Here is a 27361-nt window from a genome sequence, read left to right as displayed (position 1 = left end):
TATAGCATTTTTCTTTAATGGGTTTTATTGATACTTCTCATACAGTAATTACATGATTTTACACAGAATCATTCACTTCGGTGCTCGAGATGCACAACCTGGCCTAATAGATAGAACACCAGAGTGGGACTCTGGAGACCTAGGATCTATTCTTGGCTCTGCCACTGGCCTATTGAGTGACTGTGAACAAGTCTCTCTCTCCCCCCCCCCCCCCTACCAAATCTGCAAAATGTGGAGAATACCACCATCCTTTGGTAATGTGCTCTGAGATCTCCTGATGAAAACAGCTATACCAGAGGTAGGTATGGTGCCGTAGCTGCCACTTGAATCCAGATGGCTTTTGCACTGTGTCTTTTGCAACTTTTCCCTCAAATTCTGTGTACGCTGACCAAGAAGCTGCACAACACACTATTATCAATTAGACTGATCATTTTAAGAAAAACAATAGCCAAATCAGTGTAATTCCACTTTGGAATATGGTGCTAGCTATTAGATTTATTCAAATTTTGTAATAACCATAGTAATAAACTATAGTTCCATATTACTCTCTCTTGGAAGACACACTACAATTGAAGCCACAGTAGAGACTGCCTTGTCACAAGTACAAATATTTGCTGTAAAGATGGAGGAAATAAAAGGACAAATCTAGTTGTCTAAAAGACAATTCACTGTACACATTTTATTTACAGTTTTGTACACTGTCTTAATATGAATGGGACTGCTTGTCTACTTGAGCCATTTTTAACCAAAGAATATAACCTAAGTAATACAAAGTGTTAAAATACAGCATAAGATACAAAAACAGACATACTATTTCTAGTAAGGAATGTAAATTTATGGTGTTACATTTTAAAAAATCCACAATTATGTTTAGGAAATCACACAAACATAGATCACTGATTTGACTGAAATGCATAAGTCCGTAGCAAAGCTTTGATGTTACAAAAAACAAAAAGTTACCAAAGAATGCACAAAATTAATGTTTATTCCACCTTTGTCATATTCCCAGATCCTTCACCAATGTTACATGAGCAAGAACAACTGAAATCAGAGTATCACTAATGTTATCAATTAGGGAAACAAATAAATTAAGTCTAGCAGCCATCAGCATAGGTTACAGCAAAGACAATGCTGTATTAAGAAAATTGCTAGAAAATTCTATGCACCACACTTTTTTTTTCCAAACCAGCAAAATATGTCACTGCATACAATGCAAATATAAAACAGAAGTAAATTTTTCTGTAAGGTATAGAGATGCATTTTCTTTTCTGAATATTGTGGATAAACAAATGTTTTTGTAATAGTAATGTCCTACTAAGCTATTAGAGTGGGCCAGGAAAACCTTTATCGATTCTGGGGGTAATGTGTACTGAAATCCTTTGATTGAATAATGGTTACTTCAGCCAAAATAGAAAAAAAAAATTGAACACAGAAGTACAAGACAAAGGCGAATGAGACTTCTCACAAATCTTAGCAACATTTAGATGGAAATCAAATTTAAACGCAGTCCACTCTGCTTTTGCAGAGGCTTTGGTTCAGCTCCCAAATCTCGATTGCTTGACGCAGTCTCCTATGAAAGAATACGCAGAAGGTGTCTTCTTAAACAACAAACCTATTTTTAGTGGTGGAGCCGCTCTTAGTAGCTGTGTCTGCATGGGACTGATAGCCAAGCACTATCTTTGGAGGAAGTCCTAATCTTTCCTTGTATACTCTCCTAAAGAAACAAAAAAATAAAAAATAACACCAAAAGTTTTTAAGTAACACTCTTTAGAAGGGGATAGTATATCAAGTTATTTCCTTTCAGAGCTGCTGACATTTTAATGCACAAAGACTAATTTCTATTTAGAAACAATGCTGCTTAGATATTTCTGTACTTATGTATACTTTTAAAAAACAATATCCTGTTTTTGTACAAAGTTCAACTGCTCCTGCTACTTCTGTTTCCCACTTCAAATCAAGTCTAAATTATATCATTTATTGCAGAGATAAGTTATCTTCACTAGGATAAGGAGGACTTGGAAAAACTTTAGATGAGCATGTTCCCTAACTGATCAGCAATGTAACAACGAAACAACATTAACTGGGACGACTTAAAGTGAGGCGTTACCGTATTTTCCTTTGAACAGGTTTTCCAAAAGCTATAATGTTATGGCAAAACTAGTCAATGAGCCCATTGACAACAGTTTTAGGGGCACAAGAGAAGACATTGATCCTAGAACTTTGGTTCAGTTCTAGATAAGAGGGACACCTACTACCTAAATACACTCCCCTAAATGTTCCTTGATAGTATTTGAATTACATAATTCCTAACTGCCTTTAACTTGTGAGCTCTGACCAGATCACAGAACAAAGCGTTATAACTGCAGGCTATTATCAGAAACTATATGAAATTCTATTGGTACAATTGCAACTTGAACTGATATTTAGAGTAAGCGATTAATGGAATCATAACTAGCCAATTTTATTCTGACTTCTTTACACTTAAGAGTTAAATAATTTTCAGTGGCACCAATGGAGACAGTATAATGTTACACTGTTACTGGATGAAAAATACAGGCAATATAAATGAGGTCACGTAAAATCATTGAAATACTTTGTGCTGTCTTCACTGCTACCTTCTGGCTAGTTTTCCATTTTGGTGATCTTAGACATTTTTAAATTTAAACTTAGGCCCTGTCTACACTGGCAAGTTTCTGTGCAGTAAAGCAGCTTTCTGCACTGTAACTTCTGAGCAACTTCGTGTGCAGAAACTGCGCAGTTGCAGCGCTATAAAAAATGAACAAAAAAAAAAAAACCACCCTGCAAGAAGCACACAGTGCTATGGTGCCAGTATAGACACCCTAGTCGATTACAGCACTGCTACTGACCTTCGGGAGGTGTCTCACACTGCCTGTTCTTGCCTCTCTGGTCGTCAGTTTGACCTCTACTGCCCTGCCCTCAGGTGACCAACCGTCACCCCCACCCTATAAATTCCTTTGGAATTCTGAAAGTGCACTTCCTGTTTGCTCAGTCATGCGTGCAGTGATTTCAGTGCATTTTTCCAGGTAGCCATGCCTGCTCCATGCACCAGGCGATCCCCCACCTGGAGCAATGCCAAGCTGCTGGACCTCTTCAGCATTTGGGAAGAGGAGGGTGTCCAGTTCCAGCTGCACTCCAGCTGTAGGAATTATGCCGCCTATGGACAGATTTCATGATGCATGACAGAAAGGGGCCATGACCAGGACACACTGCAGTGCAGGGTTAAAGTGAAGGAGCTATGGAACGCCTACCACAAGGCACAGGAAGCAAACGAACAGCAGATTCTAAGAAGCACGGGATGCAATATTCGGTGGTGACCCCACCTCCACTGTGAAGGCCACTATGGATACTTTGGTGGTTCACGTGCCAGTCGAGAGTGGACTGAGCCAGGAGGAGGAAATTTTGGACGAGGATGTGGAGGGGGACCCAGAGGCAGAGGATGATTCAGTGGTCAAAGATGCATGCAGCCAGGAGGTCTTTTCTACCCTGGAGGAGACTAGCCAGTCAAAGCTGTCGGATCTTGGAGAAACGCAAACAGGAGAGGAGCCCCGTGGTAAATGGATCTGATTTTGGGAATTGCTGAAGCAAGTTGTTGGGGGCAGGAGGGTTGCAGAAAGCAGGCTTGTGTCTGTATGATGTGCATATCACCACATGCCTAGTCTGAGCGCCGGAACAGATTGTTGATTGACTCCCTCACTTCACAGGAATCTACCTCAGATTTCCAGGGAACTCCCATGGAGATTCTGGGCAATCCTCTGCTGCAAGTTCTTTGGCAGAGCTGCTTAGTTTCTTGCCCATTAACTGTAACTTTCTCGATTCACTCTGCCATCACTGGATGTGTGTGTGTGGGGGGGGCATTGCTGCACACAGGTGAGCTACATAGGGTCCAGGGCAGAAGCTGCAGGCTTGGAGAAGACCCTCCCTTGATTCCCTACTCACCCTCAGCCACGAGATATCTTCCATAATGAATACAGCCTGTGGAAAATGTGGGGACAGGAATGATGATCAGCTCTCACAGCGCTGGCTCTCTCCAGTGTACTACAGGGTCCAGGAACACTGATTTGCCCTGCCTCTGCGGCTACTCAGCATTTTGGGGGTCTTGTGGCTCACGTGTGCTTGCCTGGGGTCAGCCAGTTAGTGGCAGGTGTGAGAGTACTGGCTGTGCTTTAAATCACTTAATCAGTGATGTGTGTATTGCAAACAATACTGTTTCTGTAAAATGTGGAGTTTTAGCTTCAAAGAGATGGCCTTGGGAATCCAACCTCCCTCTTTGTTATCGCCAGCTAAACGGCTGTGCAGAATTAGAAAGCAGCCAAGAAGGACTGTCTGTTTTATGCTATGACGCACTCTGCGGCCGAAAAACAGGAACTGAAGGAGTGGTGGGACAGCGAGAAGAGGGCCTGAAAGGAGAACACGGCACGCCAGAATGAAGCCACGGGGCAGCTCTTAAACTTATATACCTCCTGGCTTCAGTTTGTACCCACAGCATTTCACTCCTCCCCTGTAAGAGTCCAGCACTGTGGACTCCCACTACCTACTGGACTCAACACTCATCCCTCAGCAGTTTGGCTCTGCTGAAGTACAGTACTTGGTGCACTGTACTCCAAAGGAGAAGGTTGGATATGATCCCTGTACATACACAAATCTTTACCCTTCCCGAGACCTCACCTCCTCCTGGGACCTTCCCTTCCCCCATCCCCCTCAGTGCTGATGTGTTATTTTGTTTGACTCTTCTCCAGTTGTTTTTTTAATAAAAGAATTGTGTTGGTTTGAAAGCAATCTTTATTCTATTAATTGAAAGCAAACAGAGCCCTGCGAAGCAACAGACAATTATCTTAAACCTTCACATTGCATCATCTGCACCAATCATAATCACTAGCATTATAAGCACTCAGTAATGACTCCTGAGCATAGCAACAAATATTAGTGGCTTTCAGCTTCAAATTGCTGCCTCAAGGCATCCCTGATCCTTATGGTCCCATACTGCGTTCGTCCAACAGCCCTCGTCTCTGTTGTTCAAATTCAGTCTCCAGGCACTGAGCCTCAACAGTCCATCCCCAAGTAAAGCTTTTACCCTTCCCTTCACAAATATTATGGAGCATACAGCATGCGGCTATAAGCATAGGAATACTGTCAATGGCCAGGTCTAGCTTCCATAGAGGCAGCACCAGCGGGCTTTTAAATGGCCAAAAGCACACTCAGTCATTCTGCATTTGCTAAGCCTGGTGCTGAACTGCTCCTTGCTGCTGTCAAGGTGCCCCATGTATGGCTTCATAAACCACAGCATTAACGGGTAGGCGGGGTCTCCCAGGATCACAATGGGCATTTTGATTTCCCCTATGGTGATCTTCTAGTCTGGAAAGAAAGTCCCTGCTTGCAGCTTCCCAAACAGGCCAGTGTTCTGAAAGATGCATGCATCATGCACCTTTCTGGACTAGCCTGTGTTAATGCAAAGTCATCCACAATGTCACGCACATTGCCCAGAGTCACGGTCTTTCCGAGCAAGGTGCAATTAATGGCCCTTCACACTTCCGTCAACACGAGTCCAATGGTTGACTTTCTCACTCTGAACTGGTTAGCGACCAATAGGTAGCAGTCTGGAGTAGCCAGCTTCCACAATGCAATTGCCACGCGCTTCTCCAACAGCAGGGCAGCTCTCATTCTCATGTCCTTGCACTGCAGGGCTGGGGTGAGCTCACACAGTCCCATGAATGTGGTTTTCCACATGCGAAAGTTCTGCAGCCACTGCTTGTCATCCCAGACATGCATGACTATGTGATCCCACCACTCAGTATTTGTTTCCCTGATTCCAAAAATGGCATTCCACTGTGGCCGGCACCTCCGTGAATGCCACAAACAAACCATCTCGTGTTGTAGATAGTATGCGTGGCGAGATCAATTTGGCACTTCTCTTGCTTCATAGTTTAAGTAATAACGCCACCGTCACTTGTGACCTGTTAGTCAGAGCGAGCAGAATAGAGGTCAACAGTTCGGAATCCATTCCTGCAGCCTGAACAGGCAGAGCACACAGTACACAAACCACTGAAAGATGGCGCCAAATGCAGACGGAAGCACAGGGATTGCTGGGATGCGAAGCAATGCATCACGAGGCACAGGGACAGGACCCAGGATGCCCCACGGCCCTCTCCGCCTTCCAACAACTCTTAGTGGCAGAAGAGGGAGAGATGCTCTGCAGGATAGCTGCCCAGAGTGCACTGCTCCGAATACTGCTGCAAGTGCCATAGGTAAGAACATGCTATTGCGCAGGCAGCTGATAGCGTGAAGACACAGCAGTGGTTTCTCTTCAGCGCTCTCTGAGTGGTGCTGTAACTGTCGGTGCTGTAAGTCTGCTAGTGTAGACATACTCTTAGTGTTTGTTAATACCATGCTGATGCATACTTAGGATGGTGTCCTGGAGTACCAAAACATCTGCACCAAAGTTCAGCAATTCACTGTGTCTATCACTGAAGACTTGCCCCCAAAATTAATGAAAGAGATGGCATAGTAGTGAAGTGACTGCTACATGTAAGGGAGATCTCACTGGACTTAGTATCAGAAACTGTTCTGCTGGTCACAGAACAGGAAATCAGAATGCAAAATTGAACGTAAGTCAACATGCACCATTTGTAGTCAGAAAAATCTAACCAAGAAAAAAAAGATCACCACTCCATTTGAATTTTCTTGAGTCCTCTAAAGAAAAAAGTATCTAATCAGGCTGGAAAAATATGCAATTTCCTTTTCTGGAAATACTGCAATTAGTTTTCTTTCAGAAGAGAAGACAATTTTAATCAAGTCTAGTTTTTTTTTGTTTTTTTTTTTTTTAAGGTGACCAGTAAAAAACAATTTTTACTTTAAATTTAAACTGCAAGAAGTTATAAGAATTCCCCCAATATTTGCTAATAAGATGAGGCAACATTCAGCGCATTACCTAAAAGTCAACTCTTGAGCTCCAGGACATTTATTCCTGCCATGATTTTAGCTCCCAGCTTGCTGTTATGTCCCTTGCCCAGAACGATGCAAGGTAGATGACATTACTGAAACACTCAGCTAGTTTTCTCTTTTGAGGTTATGTAGAAGGGTGAGAGGATGAGAAAGCAGCTTTAAAGTAATAGAATATATACAGTTTTTCAAAGTGTGTTTTTTTAAAAAAGCACCCCCCTCCCCCAACAAGATGTCATCAGATATGTTTTTACATGTTTTATTGAAAGTGACTCTTAGACACCTGCTTCAGAATAGGCTTACTCCATGTTCTGCAATGGCCGGGACATCATCAGCCCAGTGCGTACTGGTGTATTGCAGTGGAGCTTGAGTTAGCAAGCTACAATGCCCCATCCAGAAGAGCCAATGAAGCTTTCACCACCGATCTGCTTCCTATTTATTCATGTTTTATTTCCAAAAGGTACAAGGAGGGACACTCAAGTAGTTCAGATAATCTACTGTAGGTCTATCCTTCAAATCCATGCAAGATTCACAGTCTGTAAGTGCACGTGACAATGTGTGCACAACTTATTTTGTAGATTTTTTTTTAAAACTCGTTAAGACATTTATCAGTAGGCCATACTACAGAAGACTTTCCTTTGCCCCCAAAATACATTTTTCGACTGTACCCACTGATCTCAATATGAAGATCAGCATTAGCATATCTCCCCGACTGAACTACCCAAATATAAAATGTATTTAGGTATTAAAGATAATTAAAGGTATTAAAGAATACGGGTCATGTGTATCAAGTCTAAGGCACTGAAAAGCAACCACCACTTACCCTATATGCGTAACAGCATCCCTGTTTTCACATTCAGTTGTCCATATTGCTATTTTATCGCCCTTAGCTCTAACATTAACAACAGCTCCACATACATCATCGCTGTAGTCATCAAAGGACTCTCCGATAAGGCACAGCAGCTACAAAATAAAGACCAACTATTAAAGGGAGATAAACAACCTGAAATAGAAGTGTTTTATTGTGGAATCTTCCATTTTTATAAAGCAGATTCATATTAGACATTATTGTATTAAATTTTTGGTGTACCGAAAACCTCTTACACATGGAGACAAACCATTTTCATTCTGAATGATCAAAACACTAAATATCAATGACTAAATGTATGCTAAAATTAGAGTAAGAAAGGTTTAGCTGCATAGCAGTGGAGTTCCCTTATTTCTTTTTAGGTGGGATGTTTTATTTGAGGTTTTCCATCTATCTACAGGCTTCATAGCTGAAACCTTTCTAGTACAAGCTCTTTAATTAAAAGATCAATAACTCAGATAGGGGCTTGTTATAGAAGTGGGTGGGCGAGTGAGATTCTGTGGCCTGCATTGTGCAGATCAGACTAGATGATCATAATGGTCCCTTCTGACCTTAAAGTCTAGAGTCTATGTTCTCTCCTCTGCCAAGCCCTCCATCTCCTCCCAAATCTCCAGAACTGTTTCTCTACATAGCCCATCATCTTGAAATTCCCATCATCCTCCCAAATGCTCTGCCTGCTTCTTCTCTATACATCTTTTCAGGTATTTGGAGGATCCCTTTTGCGCCACGCAGCCCCACCAACTATACATTTTAGAAGTGGTTTGGCTGAGGATTCATGTGCGGTTGCTATGGAGATATGCAACATATATTCTTTCCCCAGGGGCTAAGTGCACCACCTTTGCTGCACACTCAGCTTCAATGCATGGGAGCAACGGATCAAGCTTGGATCAAACTTTAAGGCACTGCAAAGAGCTCACTGCCCCAACCCATGTTGTGACTATACCCTGAACTACGAGTGCTCATGATAATGCTCCCTGTGCACAATATTTACACAAATGCAGGTACTGCACAGAGATGTTTACTTGCTATGATGGACCAACATTGGAGACCTCTCCGAGTTGGAATGGAAAGGTTAAAATCTTCTCTTGGTGTAGGAAGAGGAAGCTGATAGTAATGAATATAAAATCAGAAGCTAGAAATTGTAGAAAACTACTAAGAGAAGCAAAGGCACATATGGAAAAAAAAATCTGACCAGCAGAGTTAAGGACAATAAAGAGTTTTCTTTAGTACACTAGGAACAAAGAATCCTGACAATGGCATTGGTCCGTTACTAGATGGAAATGGTTACAATTATCAAAAATAATGTAGAAAAGGCAGAAGTGTTTAATATTTCTGTTCTGTATTGGGGGGCAGGGGGGAACAGATGAAGTAACCTCATGATAGAGTGATAATGCTTTCCACTAGGATCTCTGGAAGATGTCTAATTTTTGTAGCTGTTTTAACATTTTTAAATCAGCAGGTCTGGATAATTTACATTCCAAGGCTTTAAAAGAGCTGTGTGAGGAGTTAGCTGGACCATTCATGTCGATTTTCTTGAAGGCTTGGAACATTGAGGAAGTTCTAGAAGAGTAAACAGGACAACCTGGGTAATGATCCATCTGTCAATCTGACACTGGTCCCAGGCAAGACAGTGGAGCGGCTGATACAATTAATAAAGAATTAAAAGGAGGGTAATAAAATTAGTGGCAATCAACATGGGTTTATGGAAAACAGATCCTGTCAAAATAACTTGATTTTTTTTTTTTTTTTTTTTTTTGGAGAAAATTACAAGTTTGGTTGATAAAAGGTAATAGTGTTGATATAATATGCTTAGACTTCTTTGAGGCATTTTACTTAGTACTGGCACAACATTTTGATTAAAACTATTATAATAAAATTAACATGGCACATATTAAATGGATTAAAAGCTGGCTAACTGATAGGCCTCAAAATGAAATTGTAAATGGGAAATCATCATCATCAAGTGGGTGTTTCTAGTGGAGCCCGCAGGGATCGCTTCTTGGCCTATAGTAACATTTTTATGGATGACCTGGAAGAAAACAAAATCATCACTGAAAGTTTATAAATAAAGTTTTGGCCAGGAGCAATAAATAACTCAGATGACACGTCATTGATTCAGACTGATCTGGATTGTTTGGTAGGCTGGGCTCAAGCAAACAATATGAACTTTAATACTGCTAAATGTAAAAGTGTACATCTAGGAACAAACAAGTAGGCCATACTTACAGGATGGAGGACTCTCTCTGAAACAGACACTGAAAAAGATTTGGTGGTCATGGTGGATAATCAACTAAACATGAGCTTTCAGTGCAATGCTATGGCCAAAAGGGCTGAAACTATCCTTGGATGTTTAAATATGAGAATGAAGGAGGAGTAGAGAGGTTATTTTACCTCTGTATTCGGCACTGAAGCAGCCACTGCTGGAATACTATGTCCAGTTCCGGCATACATAATTCAAAAAGGGCAATGAAAAATTGGAGAGAGAGTTCAGAGAAGAGCCACAAGAATGATTAAAGGATTAGAAAACATGCTTTATAGTTAGTTACAGAATCAAGGAGCTCAATATATTTAGCGTAACAAAAATAAGGTTAAGGGATGACTTGGTTACAGGCTATAAGTACATACATGGGGAACAAATTTAATAATGGGCTCTTAAAGCTAGCACAGAAAGGTATAACATGACCCAATGGCTGGAAGTCAAAGCAAGCCAAGTTTAGACTGGAAATAAGGCATACATTTTCAACAGCGAGCATAATTAGCTATTGAAACAATTTACCAATGGTCATGGTTATTCTCCTTCACTGCGAATTTTAAAATCAAGATTGGATGTTTTTCTGAAAGGTAAGTTCTAGGAATTATTTTGGGGGAAGTTCTACGGCCTGTGTTATATTACAAAATGGGCTGGAGAAGTTCATCTGTGCAGATGAATGCAGCCCATCAATGGAAGTTTGTTTGCTTCATTTGCATCTTAGACATTATGTACTGATCATTATCTTAAATAAAAAACTTCAAAATCATTTAAAAGTTTTAGACTTAAAAACACTCAGTTCAAAGCAGTGTGAGAACTAAACCAATTCTTAAAGATTAACTGGCAACCGCAAAGGAAATCTAATGGCAATAAATCAACCCCCCTACATTTTATAGAAGCTGTACACAACTGCAAGGGGAACACATTATATGCACTTGAGTAGTGGAAGCTCTAAACTTTTAGTCTCATGCCACACAAAACATCCAAAGTATTATTTAACCAACAGCATGGTCTTTTAGTATTAGGCCATAAAATGCTACCATGCTGCTTAAGCAGCAAAAGGACAGATAAGATGTGACAAGTATACTATTTATAGACGTTACTTCCATTAGACAAGGAAAAAAATTAAATGCTCTTTTATCTCTATCTTAAGTAAAATAGTTTATAGTTATATTCCAAACTTGGCCAACCTAACAGAAGTTTGTGTAATATATTGACAAATCAAGGGGACAGAAGGAAAAGGAAAGGGTTCTGATTTTGTTTTGACTGAGCTAGCTGTGAAAAATTATTGAAACGGTTCAGAGAGCTGCTCCCTGATGTGCGACTGCATAATCACGCATCTATCTGCCTGCATGCTTAAGACATGTGGAATAAGTTACTAGCAACTGAACAGTTCACTTTCCTAACCTTCGTTTTTATGTTGAAACAGGAAAGTTAAATATTTTGTATTTTCTGTTTATAAAATGTTTGAAAGCAATGCCATGTTTCTTGGATTTTTCATAATGTTTAGGCAGCAGAGAAGTAAACTAAGTGTTGATCACAGCAGTGTGATTACATTACATTGAGAAACAGTATACTACCTCCCTGTAGTTTTTAAACTGTAACTCTTGGGACTGGAAACTTTCTCTTATGCAATATTTATTATGGTGTATGAGAAATAGCAGTTAGCCTGAAGATGCTCATCTTGTGACTCTGCAACTGCATAAAGCCTTTGGGACACATCACAAGGCTCTTGTGGTGCCCATGGATCTGATAGATGTGACACCCTCTCCCCCACCACCTTTTCAGCTTCACTCAAAGCGGCATGTGAAATGGAGTATATGCACCAAAACCACTTGGATCTCTGTGCCCTTCTAGGCAGAAATAAGAAGTGATAGCAACAGATTCTAGGGTGCAGTGAGGCTGCCTTATGTCAGTAGCCATATCACACCCTAAAGCAGAGGTAGTCAACAGGCAGACTGTGGGCCAAATCCAGACCACCAGAGGTTTTTGAATGGACTGTAAACTTTTTATTTACTTATTATCATTGTTATTTTTGTATTATTTTCTCTGGAGTCTGGACTTTGATCAAGAAATCTGGACCTTGACAAAAAATAAGTAAATTACCCCCTTTAAAGCCAAAACTGGTCACCAGATCCCAGTGTAGGACAGTCCAGCAGAAGAGCTGGTATAACAATTCTTATGCAAACCCCTGCTTTGCTGCTGGTATATAGCCAGGGCTCCCCTCTGCTCCATTTTAAGCCAAGCAGCCATATCATTCCTTGAGCCATAGGCAATCAGCATAATTTAGCCTTTAGATTGAGCTAAATTATACTGGGCACTGGCCCCTCACCAAGTTGCAATGTCATACAGCTTACTGTCTCTAGCCAGAAGCGATCAAGATCATTTCTTCTCTGCTGTTTAGTTAGTGTAATTAGCCATCGTCCTCCTCGCTTATTTTTCTCATCTTCCCACATAGGTTCAATTCCATCCTACAAAACGTAGAGTAAGACAGAATGGCAAAATATCTTATTTGTATTTTATTATACAACATAAAAGGGGAAGTAACATTTAAATTGGAACACAAGAACAGAATTTACAATTTAAGAACAGTAAATGATTTTTCCCCACAGAGTACCTTATTCTAGGGTAGGAACACTGAATACTAAGAGCAACACCAGTTTCATGCTAAATAGTAATGGAGAAATTTAGGAACTAAAAATTTAATATTTCCTAGATGGCTGAATTCTTATTTGTATAGTAAAGTCACAAATAAGTAACGAAGTCTGCTACAGAATGCTCCATGTAAACTGGTTCAAATATGCCCAGGTGAGACATTTGTTTAGTCCTGTATGAAACTGGGCAACATAACCAGTAATTAAAAACAAGGGGGTATGCCTACACTGCAAACTAAAACCTGTGGCACTGAGTTTCAAAACCGGGTCAACTGACCACGGCTTGCAGGGGTGGGGGTGGGGTGCTGAGGGTTGCAGAGCTAAAAATAGCCGTGTATATATTTAGATTTGGGCTAGAGTCCAGACCCTGAAACTTGCCAAGGAAACAGGCTACTGTGGCCAGCCCCCAGCCTAAGGAGGAACATCCATCCAACTATTTTTAGCCCCACAGCCCAAGCCTGAGTCAAATGACCCCAAGATCTGAAACTTACTACCATACACTTTTCTTTTTACCAAGGACTCCTGAGTTTTATTCTTCAATTTGACCACCAAGATTGTGTGATTTTGGCCAGGTTACTGAATCTCTGTGCTTCAGTTTACTCAGGTGCAAAGTGGAAAAGCTGCTTACTTCAAAGAGTGATTTAGTCAAAATGTCATCATGGCACTCACTGTTTACAGCGTCAATGAATTCCAGAGCAAAATATGCAGAGTTTACAAATAATTTTTTTTTAAAGCTGCTATCCTTGCAAAAAAGTCAACCTATCATTTAAAAGGCAAACAGTGTTTTCTGATTCATGCATTGCCAGCAATGAAGGCTTTGCAATTGGAACTTACTTAACACTTGCGGCACTAGTCAGAAAAGAACCCAGCTCCCACTCCCATAAGGCTATTAACGTTGCAGTGTTTGATATATAAAACAATATTTTTAATAGTAAGTTTTCAGAGAAGAGCTACAATTCAATATCTGTGATTCACAGAACTTTTAATGAAAGCTGAAAGTGGAAAGGCAGTTAAAGATGTCAGGTCACTTTCCCATATTTGGCACTTACTGGTAGTCACAGAGAGATCAAACTACTTCACTGCCCTGAGAAGCTATTCCTCTACGTCAAGATAGAAGGCCACTGGCAGGATCACCAGGGAAAGCTTATAAAGCTGTTGCCAGTGATGTGCCTGTTGCCAGCAAGCAAGAAAACCTCTATAAAACCTGCTTTGTTTGTTAACTTTCATAAACACTACGTTCACTTAAAATAATATGGGAAAGTTTTATTATGTATAAAGTACTAGTTAAACAGCCATGTGACCCCCTTTGTTGCAGCCCCAAAAATCACATTATGTAAAGTAATGAATGGAAGATCTTTTGCACTATTAAAAACTTTGAAACTTGATCATATCAAGTACTTGGGCTTATATCTTGTAAAATTCTTACAATGCAGGCACAAATAAGATAGTGTGTGATGAAAACCAATGCATCAGTAGGGTTATGGGACTGAATTTTCAAAGCAACTAGTGATTCTGAGTGCCCAACTTCAGTCATTTTAAAAGAGCCTGATTTTCAGATGGAAGGTGCTCAGCGCTTTCTGAAAGTCAGGCCCCTTCAACACATCTCCACCAGCTGGGCTCCCAATATCACTAGTCATTTTAAAAATTTTGATCATGGTGTCTTTACTTATTCAAGAAAACAGTTATATAAGATTGTGATTTACATTAATAATTTTAAAAAGCTTACTGGGCGTACCTTAAAAAGTGAGTAGTCACAGCCAGGCATTAAATTACTAGAGAGTTGGATATGGTTGTATAAACTATTTGAAAACAAAGAAAAACACATAATTATAAGAAATACATTTAAAAAGTTCAGCAGCTTCTAAAGGTACAATATTGTTCTTGAAAGGCTTAAGAAAGCCAAATCCATACAGCTCGGAGTTTGACTGACAAAACATGCTTAAATCAAACTGAACAGTACATTAAAATCAAGTTATTAAAATTTCTTTGTGAAGCTACCCCAACTTCAGCAGTATAGAAACCCAATATAAAAATGCGTATCAATTTATATTCTGATGTCAAACCACTTTTTAGTAGAGATGTTACTTATTTAACTCTTTAAAAAGTACTGAGTTCTATGAAACAGGACAGAAACTGGTTTACATCCTCTCACTGGGATACATGCTACCAACTATCATTTTAAAAAAATATTGCCATTTTCACCACCTAAACCCAAGTCTTGACTTAAGCAAACCTCAGTTAATATTTCATATAAGTTTATCACATTAACGTTCAGGACATCCACTGAATAAAATTCATTTATTTTGTATATTGTAGTAGAAAGATAAAGGCTTAGGATTCTGTGGCTCTTCCATCCAGAAGATGTGTTTTAAGAGTCATATTCTACCTCATGAACATCTATTACATTACTCCAAGGGTGGAGATATGCAGGCAGAATATTTGACAACCAAATAAGGATGAAAAAGAAACAAGTGTGCAAGACTCAGAAGTGAAGTGTATACTGAGCCAAAAGGAAGTGCTCACCACCAAGCAATGCACAGGAAAAAACAAATTTTGAAAATGGGGTGGCGAGGGGCTTAATGCACAAAATTGGAGGAGTGTGGGGAGGAAAGGATGCTGTTGTAACAAATATTGCAATCACGTGCAATATCTTTGGGGATCATAAATAGTTTATATACGACTGATTTACTCCCATGGTGGAGAGTTACCACAGCTCCTATAGGAACTAAAAAGAGTGAGGAGGGGGTGTTTCAGGCAAATCGCTCTAGACAAGTACCATACCCTGGAGTGGTTGGGGATATACTGATTCAAGGTGGGTTTTCCAGAGACTAGGAGACAAAGAAAGGGCTTTTGGTATAGAAGGATGAACTTAAATGGACACAAGGTCCTTTTTCTGATCCAGGGAAATGGACAGAATCTTCTGTCCAATGGGGGCCCCAATCCTTGCAGAAGGGTTTGAAAGACTTTGGCTTACTAGGGCTCCATAAGACTGATGGGTGACCTCTAGTCAGCTTTTAGCATGCATGTATAAAAAACTGGCTAGTAACCTCCTGTAAATGTTGTTCTTCGAGCAGTGTTGCTCATGTCCATTCCATAATAGGTGTGTACACTCGCAACATGCACAAGTGACCCAAGTTTTCAATCTGTGGCATACATAGGGGACTAACTCTGGCGCCATCTGGAGTGGCGCGCATATGTGCTGGTATAAGGGGCACAACTGGCACCCCTCTCCTCAGTTCCTTCTTGCCAGAACTCCAACAGAGGGGAAGGAGGGTGGGTCATGGAATGGATATGAGCAACATACCTCGAAGGGCAATAGTTATGAAAGGTTAGTAACCATTTTTTCTTTAAGTGATTGCTCATGTCCATTCCATTGTAGGTGATTCCTAAGCAATACCTCCGGATGCGGGTAGGAGTTCAGGGACATGTTGACTGCAACACAGCTCTGCCAAAACCAGTGTCATCTCTGGCCTGGTGAGTGATAGCATAATGCGTTGTGAACGTGTATACTGAAGACCATGTTACAGACCATGTTTCATTTAACTATTTTAATTAAAAACAATGTTAACAAAAAAAACTGATTTTAAAACACTTGAATGTTTAAATTCAAAAATTCCTATGCTTGTTTTGTTAAAATACTATGTTTGATGTTGAAGAAAAAAATCCAGAATACATAACGTTCTTGTTTTAGTTAAATAAAACAATTTAAATGTCTGCCTGGGTGATGTTCTCCCAATACAGCATGGCAAGAAAATCCTCCACATATTAATGATTAACCTGTGAATTGGAGATATTTATGAAGTCATTGGGAGGTGAACTGTTTCAATTACCCTTGGTGAATGAAATAACCAAACAATCATTCATTTTCTGATATAGCTGTAAAACTAATCTGAAAAGTTTTCAAAATAAATCACTTTAAAGATGTATAGTGTGTACCTTCTAAAAATGAAACCTGTATCTATCTCTGAGTTGTGAAGAATTGGTTATGACCTTAATACATATAAGAATGCACTCTTATGTACAAATCCATGATTAAAATCGAGTCTTCCTGACTAGTAATTTAAATCAAATCCTGATACATTAGGTGTCCTGAACAAGACAGGAGAAAAGCATCAGAAAGCAAGTCTTTGCCAAGACCTTGCAGAGAGCAGAATCGATAGCACTTTCTGTTCTGTCTGGTGGTGAACAGGTTCATTTGGGGAGCTCCCCACTTCTGAAAGAGCATCTTGACCACCTCCAAGTGGAGGGACCACTTGTGGTAAAAGAAGGACCTGCTAAGGTGATCCACTAGCTTGTTCCAGACACCAAGGAGATGCAAGGCTTCCAGGTGAATTACATGCTGGATGCAGAAGTCCCACAGACAAAGAGCTTCCTGGGACAGAGCCGACAAATGAGCTCCCCTTTGCAAACTGACATAGAACATGGAGGCCATTTTCTCAGTCAACACCTGCATCACCCAACTGGACAGGTGGGGAAGGAACACTGCGCAAGCCAGATGGATGGCTCTAAGCTCCCCGACGTTTATATGTAGCGCGAGCTCCTCCCGCGACCATAGCCCCTGAGTTCGCAGCATACCGAGAGGTTGCAGTGCTTGGAGCGGAGTCCAAGGGTTAACTCCATAAGGAGCACTCTAAATCAAATGTCTCGCTCCTTTTTGGTTTGAGGATTGACACTCTTAAAAACGAGACACTTGTCACTCACATGGGTTTCCCCCAAGCACTTCAGACAGCTCGGATGGGGATCGCTGACTCGCATAGGGTTTTTTTGCAGCAGTAACAAGGCTTGAAGCCCAGGGATCAGGGCCCCATTCCTAGGCTAAATCCCGCAGGGGACTAGCTATTACTATCTTATGCATTAAGGGAACTAAAACTATATAAACTTTAAGAACTATATACACAAGAGATTCACAACTAGGCATAGTTGAGATAGGTAAGCTTGCCGAGGCAAGGAAACATTCCAGCACTGTCACTGGTGGTAAGAAGGAACTGAGGGAGAGGAGCCAGAGGTGCCCTGTATACTGGTACATGTGTGCACCAGTCAAGAGGGCAGCACAGCTGGTCCCCAATGGATATCACGGAGGGAAAAACTTCCAGCACTGGTGCATGTGGCAAGCACACACCCCTACAATGGAACTGACATGAGCAAGCACCTGAAGAATTTTTATTGTTTTGAACATGTTTTCTTTGTAATGCTTTTACCTTAATAAAGGTGCTTGCTTAGAAAGAGCGATGAGGATGGAGTTTGGACAGAGGGCAGGGGAATTCGGGGTGGTGGTAAAGGGGCGGGGGTGTGAATAGGGGTTGGGGGAACAGGGAGTTGAATGGGGGCAGGAGTCCCAGGGGGTAGTCAGGAAGGAGGCGGGGTTGGATGAGGCAGCGAGAGACAGCAGCTCCGGGGACAGGGAGAAGGGGTTGTTGGATGGGGCAGGGGTCCTGGGTGGGCCATCAGGAATGAGCGTGGGGGTTGAATGGGGTAGCAGTGTGTGGATGGAGCAGGGGTCCCAGAGGGGCAATCAGGGAAGATGGGGGGTTGGATGGGGTAGGAATCCCAGGGGAGGGCAGACAGGAGGTTGGCGCTGGGCCACGACCCCCTCCCCTAACCAGCCCCTCCATACAATTTACAAAATCTGATGAGGCCCTCAGGCCAAAAAAGTTTGCCCGCCCCTGCTGCAACTGGTGCTGTAGACAACTCCTGACTGTGGAGTCATCTGGGTTAGTAAATATTCTGCTAGTTCATACAACCAGCAGAGCGCATTACGCCTTGGTAACATGCATGCCCAAACCCATCCATGATCAACTTTATTAGCATACAACCACGCATTAACAGCACGAATGAGGACAAGGTTTACATCTGCCAAAAACTGCTTCCCCAGAAATGGCAAGACCAGTGAGATCGTTGTCTTTCCTTGCCCATCACAACAATGCAGAGAAGCCAAAGCTCACACAACTGACCCACACACCTCATCCAAGATCTCCAGGTTCCAAGCATGTTCACTCAACTTGACAACCATCCTATGATGCAACTGCCAAAACTGATTGCCTAAACAAACTCCAGAGTAGGCCACTTGCACACAGATTTTTCCCACACTATCCACACAAAAACTCTCCTGTCCAACAATCACATTATAACACAATCCCTCTAACATCCCAGTAACTATTATTTCCACTTGTTATTCCCATGAGTGTCCCACACCAACATAAAGAGCACCTTTTCCATCTCACGTTAGCACTTTCCAGTTTTCCCAGCTCTCACATCCAGAGGGCAGAAGCCAACAAAATCCTCGGTGACCTTGCTACTCAGAAGGTGGAGAGTCGGTGTTTCAAAAAGGTTAAGCACCAATATGTCTTCGCTCTGTCAACCACATCCCACCCTCAAAAACACATACTCTCTTCCTCCATTTTCCCCAATGCATTGTCCCAATTTACATTACATTATGCAAGACACTTAAAAGACAGCCTCTTTAATTTCAGTAAAAGCAACCCAACAGAACCAAAATCATTGAAGAGCTCATGCCTATGGTTCAGGAGCTGCTGTTGCAGCCCAGTCACTAACAGACTTTGGGAGCATTCAATACAGAAATTATTTTCCCTTCTACCCTCTTCTGAAATGCTCTGAAATTTCCTGTTTCACTTAATTCCTATGGGACTCATAGTACCAATCATGTGACAGAATCTATATCCTTGGATGGCCAAGACAATTTCACAAGTGAGGTGAAATGTGGTGCAGTGGGGAGATTTTAGTTGGTTTCCAAATATCTGGTTTCCCCAGTTTCATTGAGATCTATGGTACTCTGCCCAGTATCTATCTGTTATACAAATAAGGAGCTTTAATATAGCTTCAATTCACCAATACCCCAAGCCCCTGAGAATACTGTACATATAACCTGCTTAGTTATTTCTAATCACTCTGCTTGATAAACAGGAAAGGTGTTTTCAAAATGTGCATAACAAGGCCAAGAGATTCAGAAGTGACTAGTGATTTTTTGGTGTCTAACCTGAGGCACCTTAAAGGGGGCCTCTTTTTCAGAAAACAAGCAAGCACCTGACCTCTGAGAAACAGGCCCCTCTAAGGTTCCTCAAGTTGGGGACCAAAAGTCACTAATAATTTCTGGCCAAACTTTTCCGGTACAGGATATTGTGCACATGAAATTATTTCACCAAAAGCAGAGTTAAGGCTTCTGTTTATGACCCTGAAAAATCTAGTCTACATGTAATAAAGCCAATATTTGAACCTTTAGACCTACATACATTGCAATATCAGACTGCAAGGCAGAACAATCTCTTTATTATCAATACAATTACCATTTCATCCCATCCATGCAAGCAGTAAAATATGATGGATTTAAACCACACAAAAAAATTTAAAAAAATAAATAAATAAATAAAAATCAAGAAATAGTTTATATACAAGTTTGGTTTTTTGAAAAAGTCTCTCATTCTAAAGATTAAGATGTCCACCCCAAACAGTTGAGACACATTCCAATTTACACTCCAGAAACTAACATTTAGTTAGTAGCTAATAAGTACCTTTTTGCTAATACAGAGAGGAATGTCAAACTACTTCCCCAATATTTCACAGGATTAGCATGTGGATTAAAAGCTTTACTTACGCCCAAAAATCTTCAACAGTATCAAACTTTGAGATCAGACGAAGGTTTGCTTGCCAGGTTTTGCTTTTGTCATTTTTGAAGAACCAGAGTGCCCACCTAAAGATAAAATGATGTACTGTACATTAAAAATAAGTCAGAACTGAAGAGATTTGAGTACACTTATTGGATAACAAGTACAGAGAAGATATGAGACTGCCACTGAGGTAACAGAATGAAACTCAGTACCAGTTCCTAGGTGGCAGGAGAAATTCAGAAGAGAAACAGGCTTGAAATCCAATTCTGGATCTTGGGAAAGTGACAGCTTCTGAGTCTCAACATAGAGAAGTATTAGGAGGCCTAACCACACATTTATGAGCAGCTATTAAAAATTCTTTTTGAAAGGTTTTATATAAGCGATCAGTGTTACACTCATGACTGAATGACCATTTGCTTGAGCCTCACAACAAGGTTTTAGTTGTGCTTATAGGTAAACTGCAGCTGTGTACATCAAAGTGGACTCTTGGCTGTATCTGCGAAAGACTGCTGACTGGTCATGTTAGGAGCATGCTATGTCAGTGGTTCCCAAACTTTAAAGGTTCACATACCACCTTTCTTTTAAAACTGCCATGAAGTGATGGAATATGAAGGTCAGATATAGTTTGGGAGCCTCTTCTCTATGTGATTAGAGTCCTTTGTCTCCTTCACCTAGGCATCTCTTTCAAATAGATTCTGATGAAAGATTAGAATGATTTCGTCTCAGCACACATGCCAAGAAGCACTTCCTTCATATTGTAATGATTAGAGATTAAAAAATGAAGCTGACATTTAACCTTATTGATGACAACAAGCTTTAATGAGAAATCTTAAAGGCAATCTGTAAATATTTGCCTTATATTATTTTACTTAAATTCTCATTCTTTGCTCAGATTAAAACTTAAAGGCACGCTAGATTTCATCACTGCACTCAGAGTAGAGCTATCTCACAACCAGGAAGGAGCAACACTGGTATCTAAGCAGGACACTCTGGGAAGAAGAGAGAACACTCTTCAGAGTGCAACCTCTAGTGTTCATTTCAACACCCAGAAACTGCTGGAAAAAAACTGCCACGGCTACAAGTCACAAAAAAGTCTGTACTCGGGAATATTTTCAAGATATTCAAGAAAACAAACACATGCCACATGTAAAAAGTGAAACAAAGAGAGGCAGTGCCCGGTTATCAGACAAACATGAAAAATGCTCCTCAGAAGGCAATGACTTTGACCAGGATGTGGAGATGTCTGAAAAATCTGAATCAGCTGGCTAGCAAACTTTTTTCTGCACCATCCTTATGGACTTCCTAGCATGTCTTACTATGCTAGGAAATGACAATTTAGATTGTCAAATTTGTGTTTTGGGTAGATTACTTATGAATTTCAAAATGTTTGTATTCAAAATATAATTGGTACATTTATACAATGTATACAATTGTGAGAGTATTTATCAATTACATTTTTACAATTTCTACAGGACTACTAAATTTTTTTTATTGCTCAGTATAAGCAGTGTAAATGAAGACTTCTGGTTTAAAAGTACATTTATGAATTTTCACAAAAATATGACTAGAGATACGGCTTTAAATAGATTTAGATAATCCTTATAGTTTGTTCATTAGTTTTCCTATCAAACTGGGTTTACAATAAATTATATAATTTGAACAGTGGTACAAACAGCTGCAATAAGAGGAATTTCATTTACAACCTCATTTTTTCAAAGCAGTGCACTGAAAGAGTGACTTTTTTACCATTTTGTTTCAGTGCCCAACTTAGACATACGGGGTTATGAATGTCTATCTGCAACATCTACCACTTCATGCCATATGCTGGTACCACCAGCAGTGCTGCAGCTAAATCTACACCAGACAGTAAATTACCTGCATCAAAAATAGAACTTCAGCATCCAGTAAAACCATGGATGAGTTCATAATCAGTACCAGCCAATTCCAGCAAAACTTCATAGATGAACAAATTACATGGTTCATTTATGCAACACATTCTCCCTCTTGCCTTGTCCAGAACACAAATTTTTACTTACATGGTTAAATCATTATGACCAGGCTACATTCCACCCAGCAGAACAGACATTGCCGTATACAAGGTTTGAGGAGGAAATTGAACAGTGTGCAAAAAGCATTGATAGGAAATTCATTAACTGAGTCTTGATTGGTAGAACAATGTACACAAGGCTCAAGTAGAGAGTCTGTCTCTGCCAACAGAAGTTGGAGTTCTCTATTTTACAGAACCAATTGATATATCAGGATATACCCATACAGCAGTAATACTTAAAAGTAGCAATAAAAGCTGTAACAAACTGAACAAAAATTAAAGCTTGACGCATGTAGCTATGTCACAGAAAATGCTGCAAATGTAGCAAAGATGAGAAGAAATTTAGAAGAAAATAATGAAGGGAATCTGAAACTTATAGGGGTGCAGTGCTCATCTGATGTATTTAAGTCTTTGGCTAAAAGATGCAACTCCAGTAATAAAGCAAAACGTTGAAATTGCAAAATATTTGGGTAATAACTGTGACAAAGTGGGAATTTTTGAGATACTATTTTTATGAATCCTGTGTGTGTCTCAGGGCAGGCTAAAAGACAGGTTTGTGTGTGCTGCCTGTCTGAGCAAAATGAAGGGTTCATTAAAAAGGACTGGCCTATGCTGATCCATATCAACTGAAAGAGACATTGGAAAGCCCAATTATCAGGACACTGACATGGAGCAACTGCAGAGCCAGAGAGGGAGAGGATTTCCCCACCTCTCAGCAGGGAAGCTGAGGAGAAACCTCAATCACAAGAAGAATGGACTGAGAATTGAGGCTGAGGAATAAGAGTGGGTTCTAACCTGGGAACTGACTATGGTCAGGTGGAGACAGAACCTGAAAAACTGACTTCTCTACAGCTTGGCTGGTGAACTGCTCTGAGCTGACCAGAATGTCTATGCTTTAACCTTGATTTCTCTGTGCTAACCTAAGGACTTCCAATGCTATGTTCCAATTGACTAATGAACCGTACTATTTTGAAAATGCTTTTTGAGTGTCTTTGCAAATACTGGGAGAAGTCCAAAAATGCCTGAAGAGCATACAAGTCTCTAACCAGGAGTCTATCTCAATTAGACTGACCGAGCAGAGATCCTAGTTTGAAGCAGGAGTGCTGCAGCCCCAGAGATTCAATCTAAGGAGAGGGTGAGGGCATGTAGCCTATCATGAAAGGGAGACCAACTCCTTGGGGGTTGGGAACATAGAAGCGTTCCTCCAAGAGGATGTTCCAAAGCTGGGCATATAGCACCAATCCTGTAAACCATGACAACCACTTCAATTTAGCTGCACTGCAGAGAGCAGGAGGAGCCAAACCAATTGTCCCCCAAGATGTATGATAGAAGCCAGTTGTTGAATATTCTGGGCTATATTAAGAATTGGCCTATTCTTATAATTTGTGAAGAAAATCGTGACAAAACAGATGGAACTATCACAGCTAAAGTAGTCAACATCAGACTAGGAAGAAATGTAGAACCTATGCTGAATTTACTGAAAGCTATTTCCATACCCTGGGACAAAACAGTGGAAAGATTACTGCTGCATTGCTGATGCTGCTGAAATCTGCAAAGAACTTCAAGAGACACTGAAGAAAGAAATACCTACCACAAAGTTAAACTTCAGGTAGTAAAGAAGCAGATGGTTGAAGCACTTACTTTAAACATTTTTTTGCCAATATTCTCAGTCCAATGAACCGGGTAGATGCTTAACTGCTAAAGATGGTGCTGCCGTGATGTGGGCATCTAATAATCACCCAATCAATCATGCCAACTGTGAACCATTCAAGCAGTAAACCATCATCAATAAAAGTATGAAGAAGGTCACAACTGAACTGGAGAAAGTCATTAGCTAAATCCTGGGAACCAGAGTTTGACAATAGTAACCTCTTCTGCAAGCACAGGAGTATTTTCTTCATTTGAGCTAATTCATTCAAAGTCCAGAAACTAAGTGGGAATTGAAAAAGCATGAACACTTGTCTCTCTTATAGTCCACAAATACAAATGAGGAGGGAGATCAGATCTACCAGTTCTAAATGTTTGAAGAACAGCCTAACTAACAAACTCCAGTCATTCTCACTTCCGCATATCTGAAAAATTGCCCAGGCTGATCTGAAATAATCAGTTTAATTCACTGTCTACAGTTAACCCCTCTAGTCTGTTAATAAATCATTTAGTTGTAAATATGGAACACGTTCTGATAATACAAATTTATGTATGCAAAACATTTCATGTTTTCTAAAAAAAGAAAAAAAAAGTTTGTTTTGTGTTTCTTTAGATTCCAATTGCCATCCTAATGCAGCTTGAGACAAATCAAGAGCAAAAAGTTACTTATCTAGTAAATAAATAGGTCATTCACCATTTTCTAACAGTAAAATGTAGAATAAGAATCTGCAAATTTTAAGCTACCCAATAGTTATAGTATATCCTCCAATGTAGCAAAAAGATACACCAAATTTGGTGTAAATGCTCTATTTATTTGTAAATCAACGTGTTTTAATGGTTATATCAACCAAAGAGAATGCACTTCTTAAAAATAACTGTAGTACAAATGGAAAAGTTGACTAAACAAATTATGATTTAAATCAATTCCCCAAATCGATATCCTAAGCTCAGAATATTTTACTCAAAACTAACATTTTCATAAGTGGTCTTGTGAATATTGTTTTAAAATATTAATAACTAACACCTATACAGTAACTCCTCACTTTAAGTCGTCCCAGTTAATGTTGTTTCGTTGCTGATCAATTAGGGAACATGCTCATCTAAAGCTGTGCAATACTACACTCTTACCTTGTTTGGCTGCCTGCTTTCTCCACAGCTGGAAGCCTCCCTACGCCCACTCCCCCGCCAATCAGCTGGCTTGCGGCTTTTTGGGGGAAGGAGGGAAGAACAAGGACTCAGCAAGCAGGCTCCCCGTCCCTCCTGAACACCGCAAGTCAGCTGACTGCCCTGGACAGAAGGCAGACGGGAGGGAGGGGGAGCCTGCGTGCCGAGTCCTTGCTCCTCCTCCCTAAACACCACAAGCCAGCTGATTGCCCCAGGCAGGAGGGAGGGGGTAGGAGCGAGAACTCGTCATGCCTCCCCCACTCCCTCCCCTGCCTCCTGCTGGCGTGGCTTGCTGAATTTAGAAGGGAGTGGAGGGAGGGGGGAGGAGTGAGGCTGCAGCGTGGGAAGTAAAGGGGGAGGAGGTGGGGAGGAAGAAGAGGCAGGACAAGGATGGGGGCTTGGAGAAGGGGGGAGTGGGCAGGCTGAGGGTTGAGCCCCCCGCCCCCCCCCCGGTGCTTACAGAGGAGGGGAAGCTGCCGCTGCTGCGCAATGTGCTTCTCCTAGCCTACACCACCTTCAGCCTTCTTGCCTGCCTCATCTCCAGTGCCAGTGGGCTGTGCCTGTGTAGGGTAAGGCAGGGGCACCTCCCAACTAAAGTACAGTACTGTATGTACAATATGTTTGTAAACAGACAGCACATGCCCACGACTCCGGCCAGTGTAGTATTAAATTGCTTGTTTAAAATGTATAGAATGCCTTTTGTCCGGCAAAAAAAAAAACTCCCTTGAACCTACCACCGCCCATTTACATTAATTCTTAGGAGGAAATTGGATTCGCTTAACATTGTTTCATTTAAAGTTGCATTTTTCAGGAACATTAACTCCTCACTTAACGTTGTAGTTCTGTACTACATTTTTCTTAGAATTTTGCAGCATTGCATTGCCACTGGTAATAGCAAAGTGGGAACACTAATACTGACTAGCCAGTAGAGTTTCACCAACTTGTTGTCCAACCCTGATGAAAACAGCTGCTCAATTGGTCTACCACTACTGCTTCCATCAGTGTAGTACGACCATGAAAACTTTAAGAAAAATACATGAAAGATGAGGGTGCGTAACTCCCTAATGACATCTAGAGCTAACTTTACATGTGATGCCCAGATCCGTAGCACTTAGTTGCTGGGATCGAACAGTACATTATGGTTTCTATCAAAGTACATTTCTGGACCCTGCTTGATAGGGGCTCAATTTTTGATATTATCCACTTTTGGTTGTCTGACACACGTGAAGCTCCACCTGCCCCTGACTGATAGAAGAACGAACTTTGCCTCTCCCCACCACCTTCAGAGCATCTTGGCTGCAATAAGAAAATATGCAGAGGGAAGAGATCTCAGCTACTCTGTCACTATTATTAATAGTTTCAGTTACAACAGAAGATGAACTCAGAACCAGTACAATTGGGTGTTTATTTCTTCATGAGGGTCACTGAAAAAATTTGTTAGAATAGGCTGAAAGTTTATGAAGAAAAAGTGAAAACACAAAACTTCTCTATAAAACACAATAATTATTTGACAAAATAGCAACTATGAGAATTTTGAGGGGGCGTATTTACTTGTAGAATCACAAAGCCTGGTGACAGAACAACATGGCTCACCTGTTTTGTAGTGGATGCTTAATGTACTGTTCAGGGCTGGCAACCTCCTGAGTTGGTGCTGTTTCAGTTTTCTCTTCTTCTGAAGTCTGAGGATTGGGAGTGGTTTCCTGTATAAAGAAAAGCAAAATTATTAACGTGTGTCTTCAACTGTATTCTGAAAACACTTAGCTGCTACTCTCAAGTTTATTTCAGAGAATTAGCTTCCCCTACCTTTCTTCTGATTAGCAGTCCAGGATCACAGCATAAAAACATATATGGCCCTGCAAGTATGTGTGCTCATCTATGCAACATGCTCGTAAACTCTAACAGGTCACAAGATATTGGACTATGAAAATTCATGTAATTTTGCTTGCTGTTTGACTTTCCCCAGCCCCCACTTTGATTTCAATGCGGTTTATACAGCTTATTTTACCAAGTACCAGAAGGCACAAAAGTCTGCTGTGCACTTTAGTTTTAGAACCATTAGCGTACAACACTGACTTCCACAATCTGTGTTTCCTGAGGAGGCGGCCATTAAATGTCAGAATTGCGAGGTGGAAGATGATTATTAGAATGATTTGA

The 27361-nt window shown here is 40.7% G+C and overlaps 1 protein-coding gene across 1 annotated transcript in view; it reads right to left on the bottom strand.

The window, feature by feature from the left end:
• Positions 1-646: 646 nt before the first annotated feature.
• The window catches only part of EIF4E (eukaryotic translation initiation factor 4E), a 40955-nt gene continuing 14240 nt past the window's right edge, over positions 647-27361 (bottom strand). Inside the window, exons 2-7 of the mRNA XM_032792667.2 lie at positions 26801-26907; positions 20337-20432; positions 14463-14526; positions 12431-12544; positions 7781-7920; positions 647-1714 (exon numbers count right to left, since the gene is read on the bottom strand). Coding sequence (XP_032648558.1) covers positions 1600-1714; positions 7781-7920; positions 12431-12544; positions 14463-14526; positions 20337-20432; positions 26801-26907 — 636 coding nt within the window. The 3' untranslated portion in view covers positions 647-1599. The remainder of the gene's footprint in view (positions 1715-7780; positions 7921-12430; positions 12545-14462; positions 14527-20336; positions 20433-26800; positions 26908-27361) is intronic.

The sequence above is a fragment of the Chelonoidis abingdonii genome, chromosome 5 (genome assembly GCF_003597395.2).
Source record: "Chelonoidis abingdonii isolate Lonesome George chromosome 5, CheloAbing_2.0, whole genome shotgun sequence".
NCBI classification, from domain to species: domain Eukaryota; kingdom Metazoa; phylum Chordata; order Testudines; family Testudinidae; genus Chelonoidis; species Chelonoidis abingdonii.
Note: the sequence above shows the minus strand (reverse complement) of the source record. Positions and strands in the feature narration are given on the sequence as shown.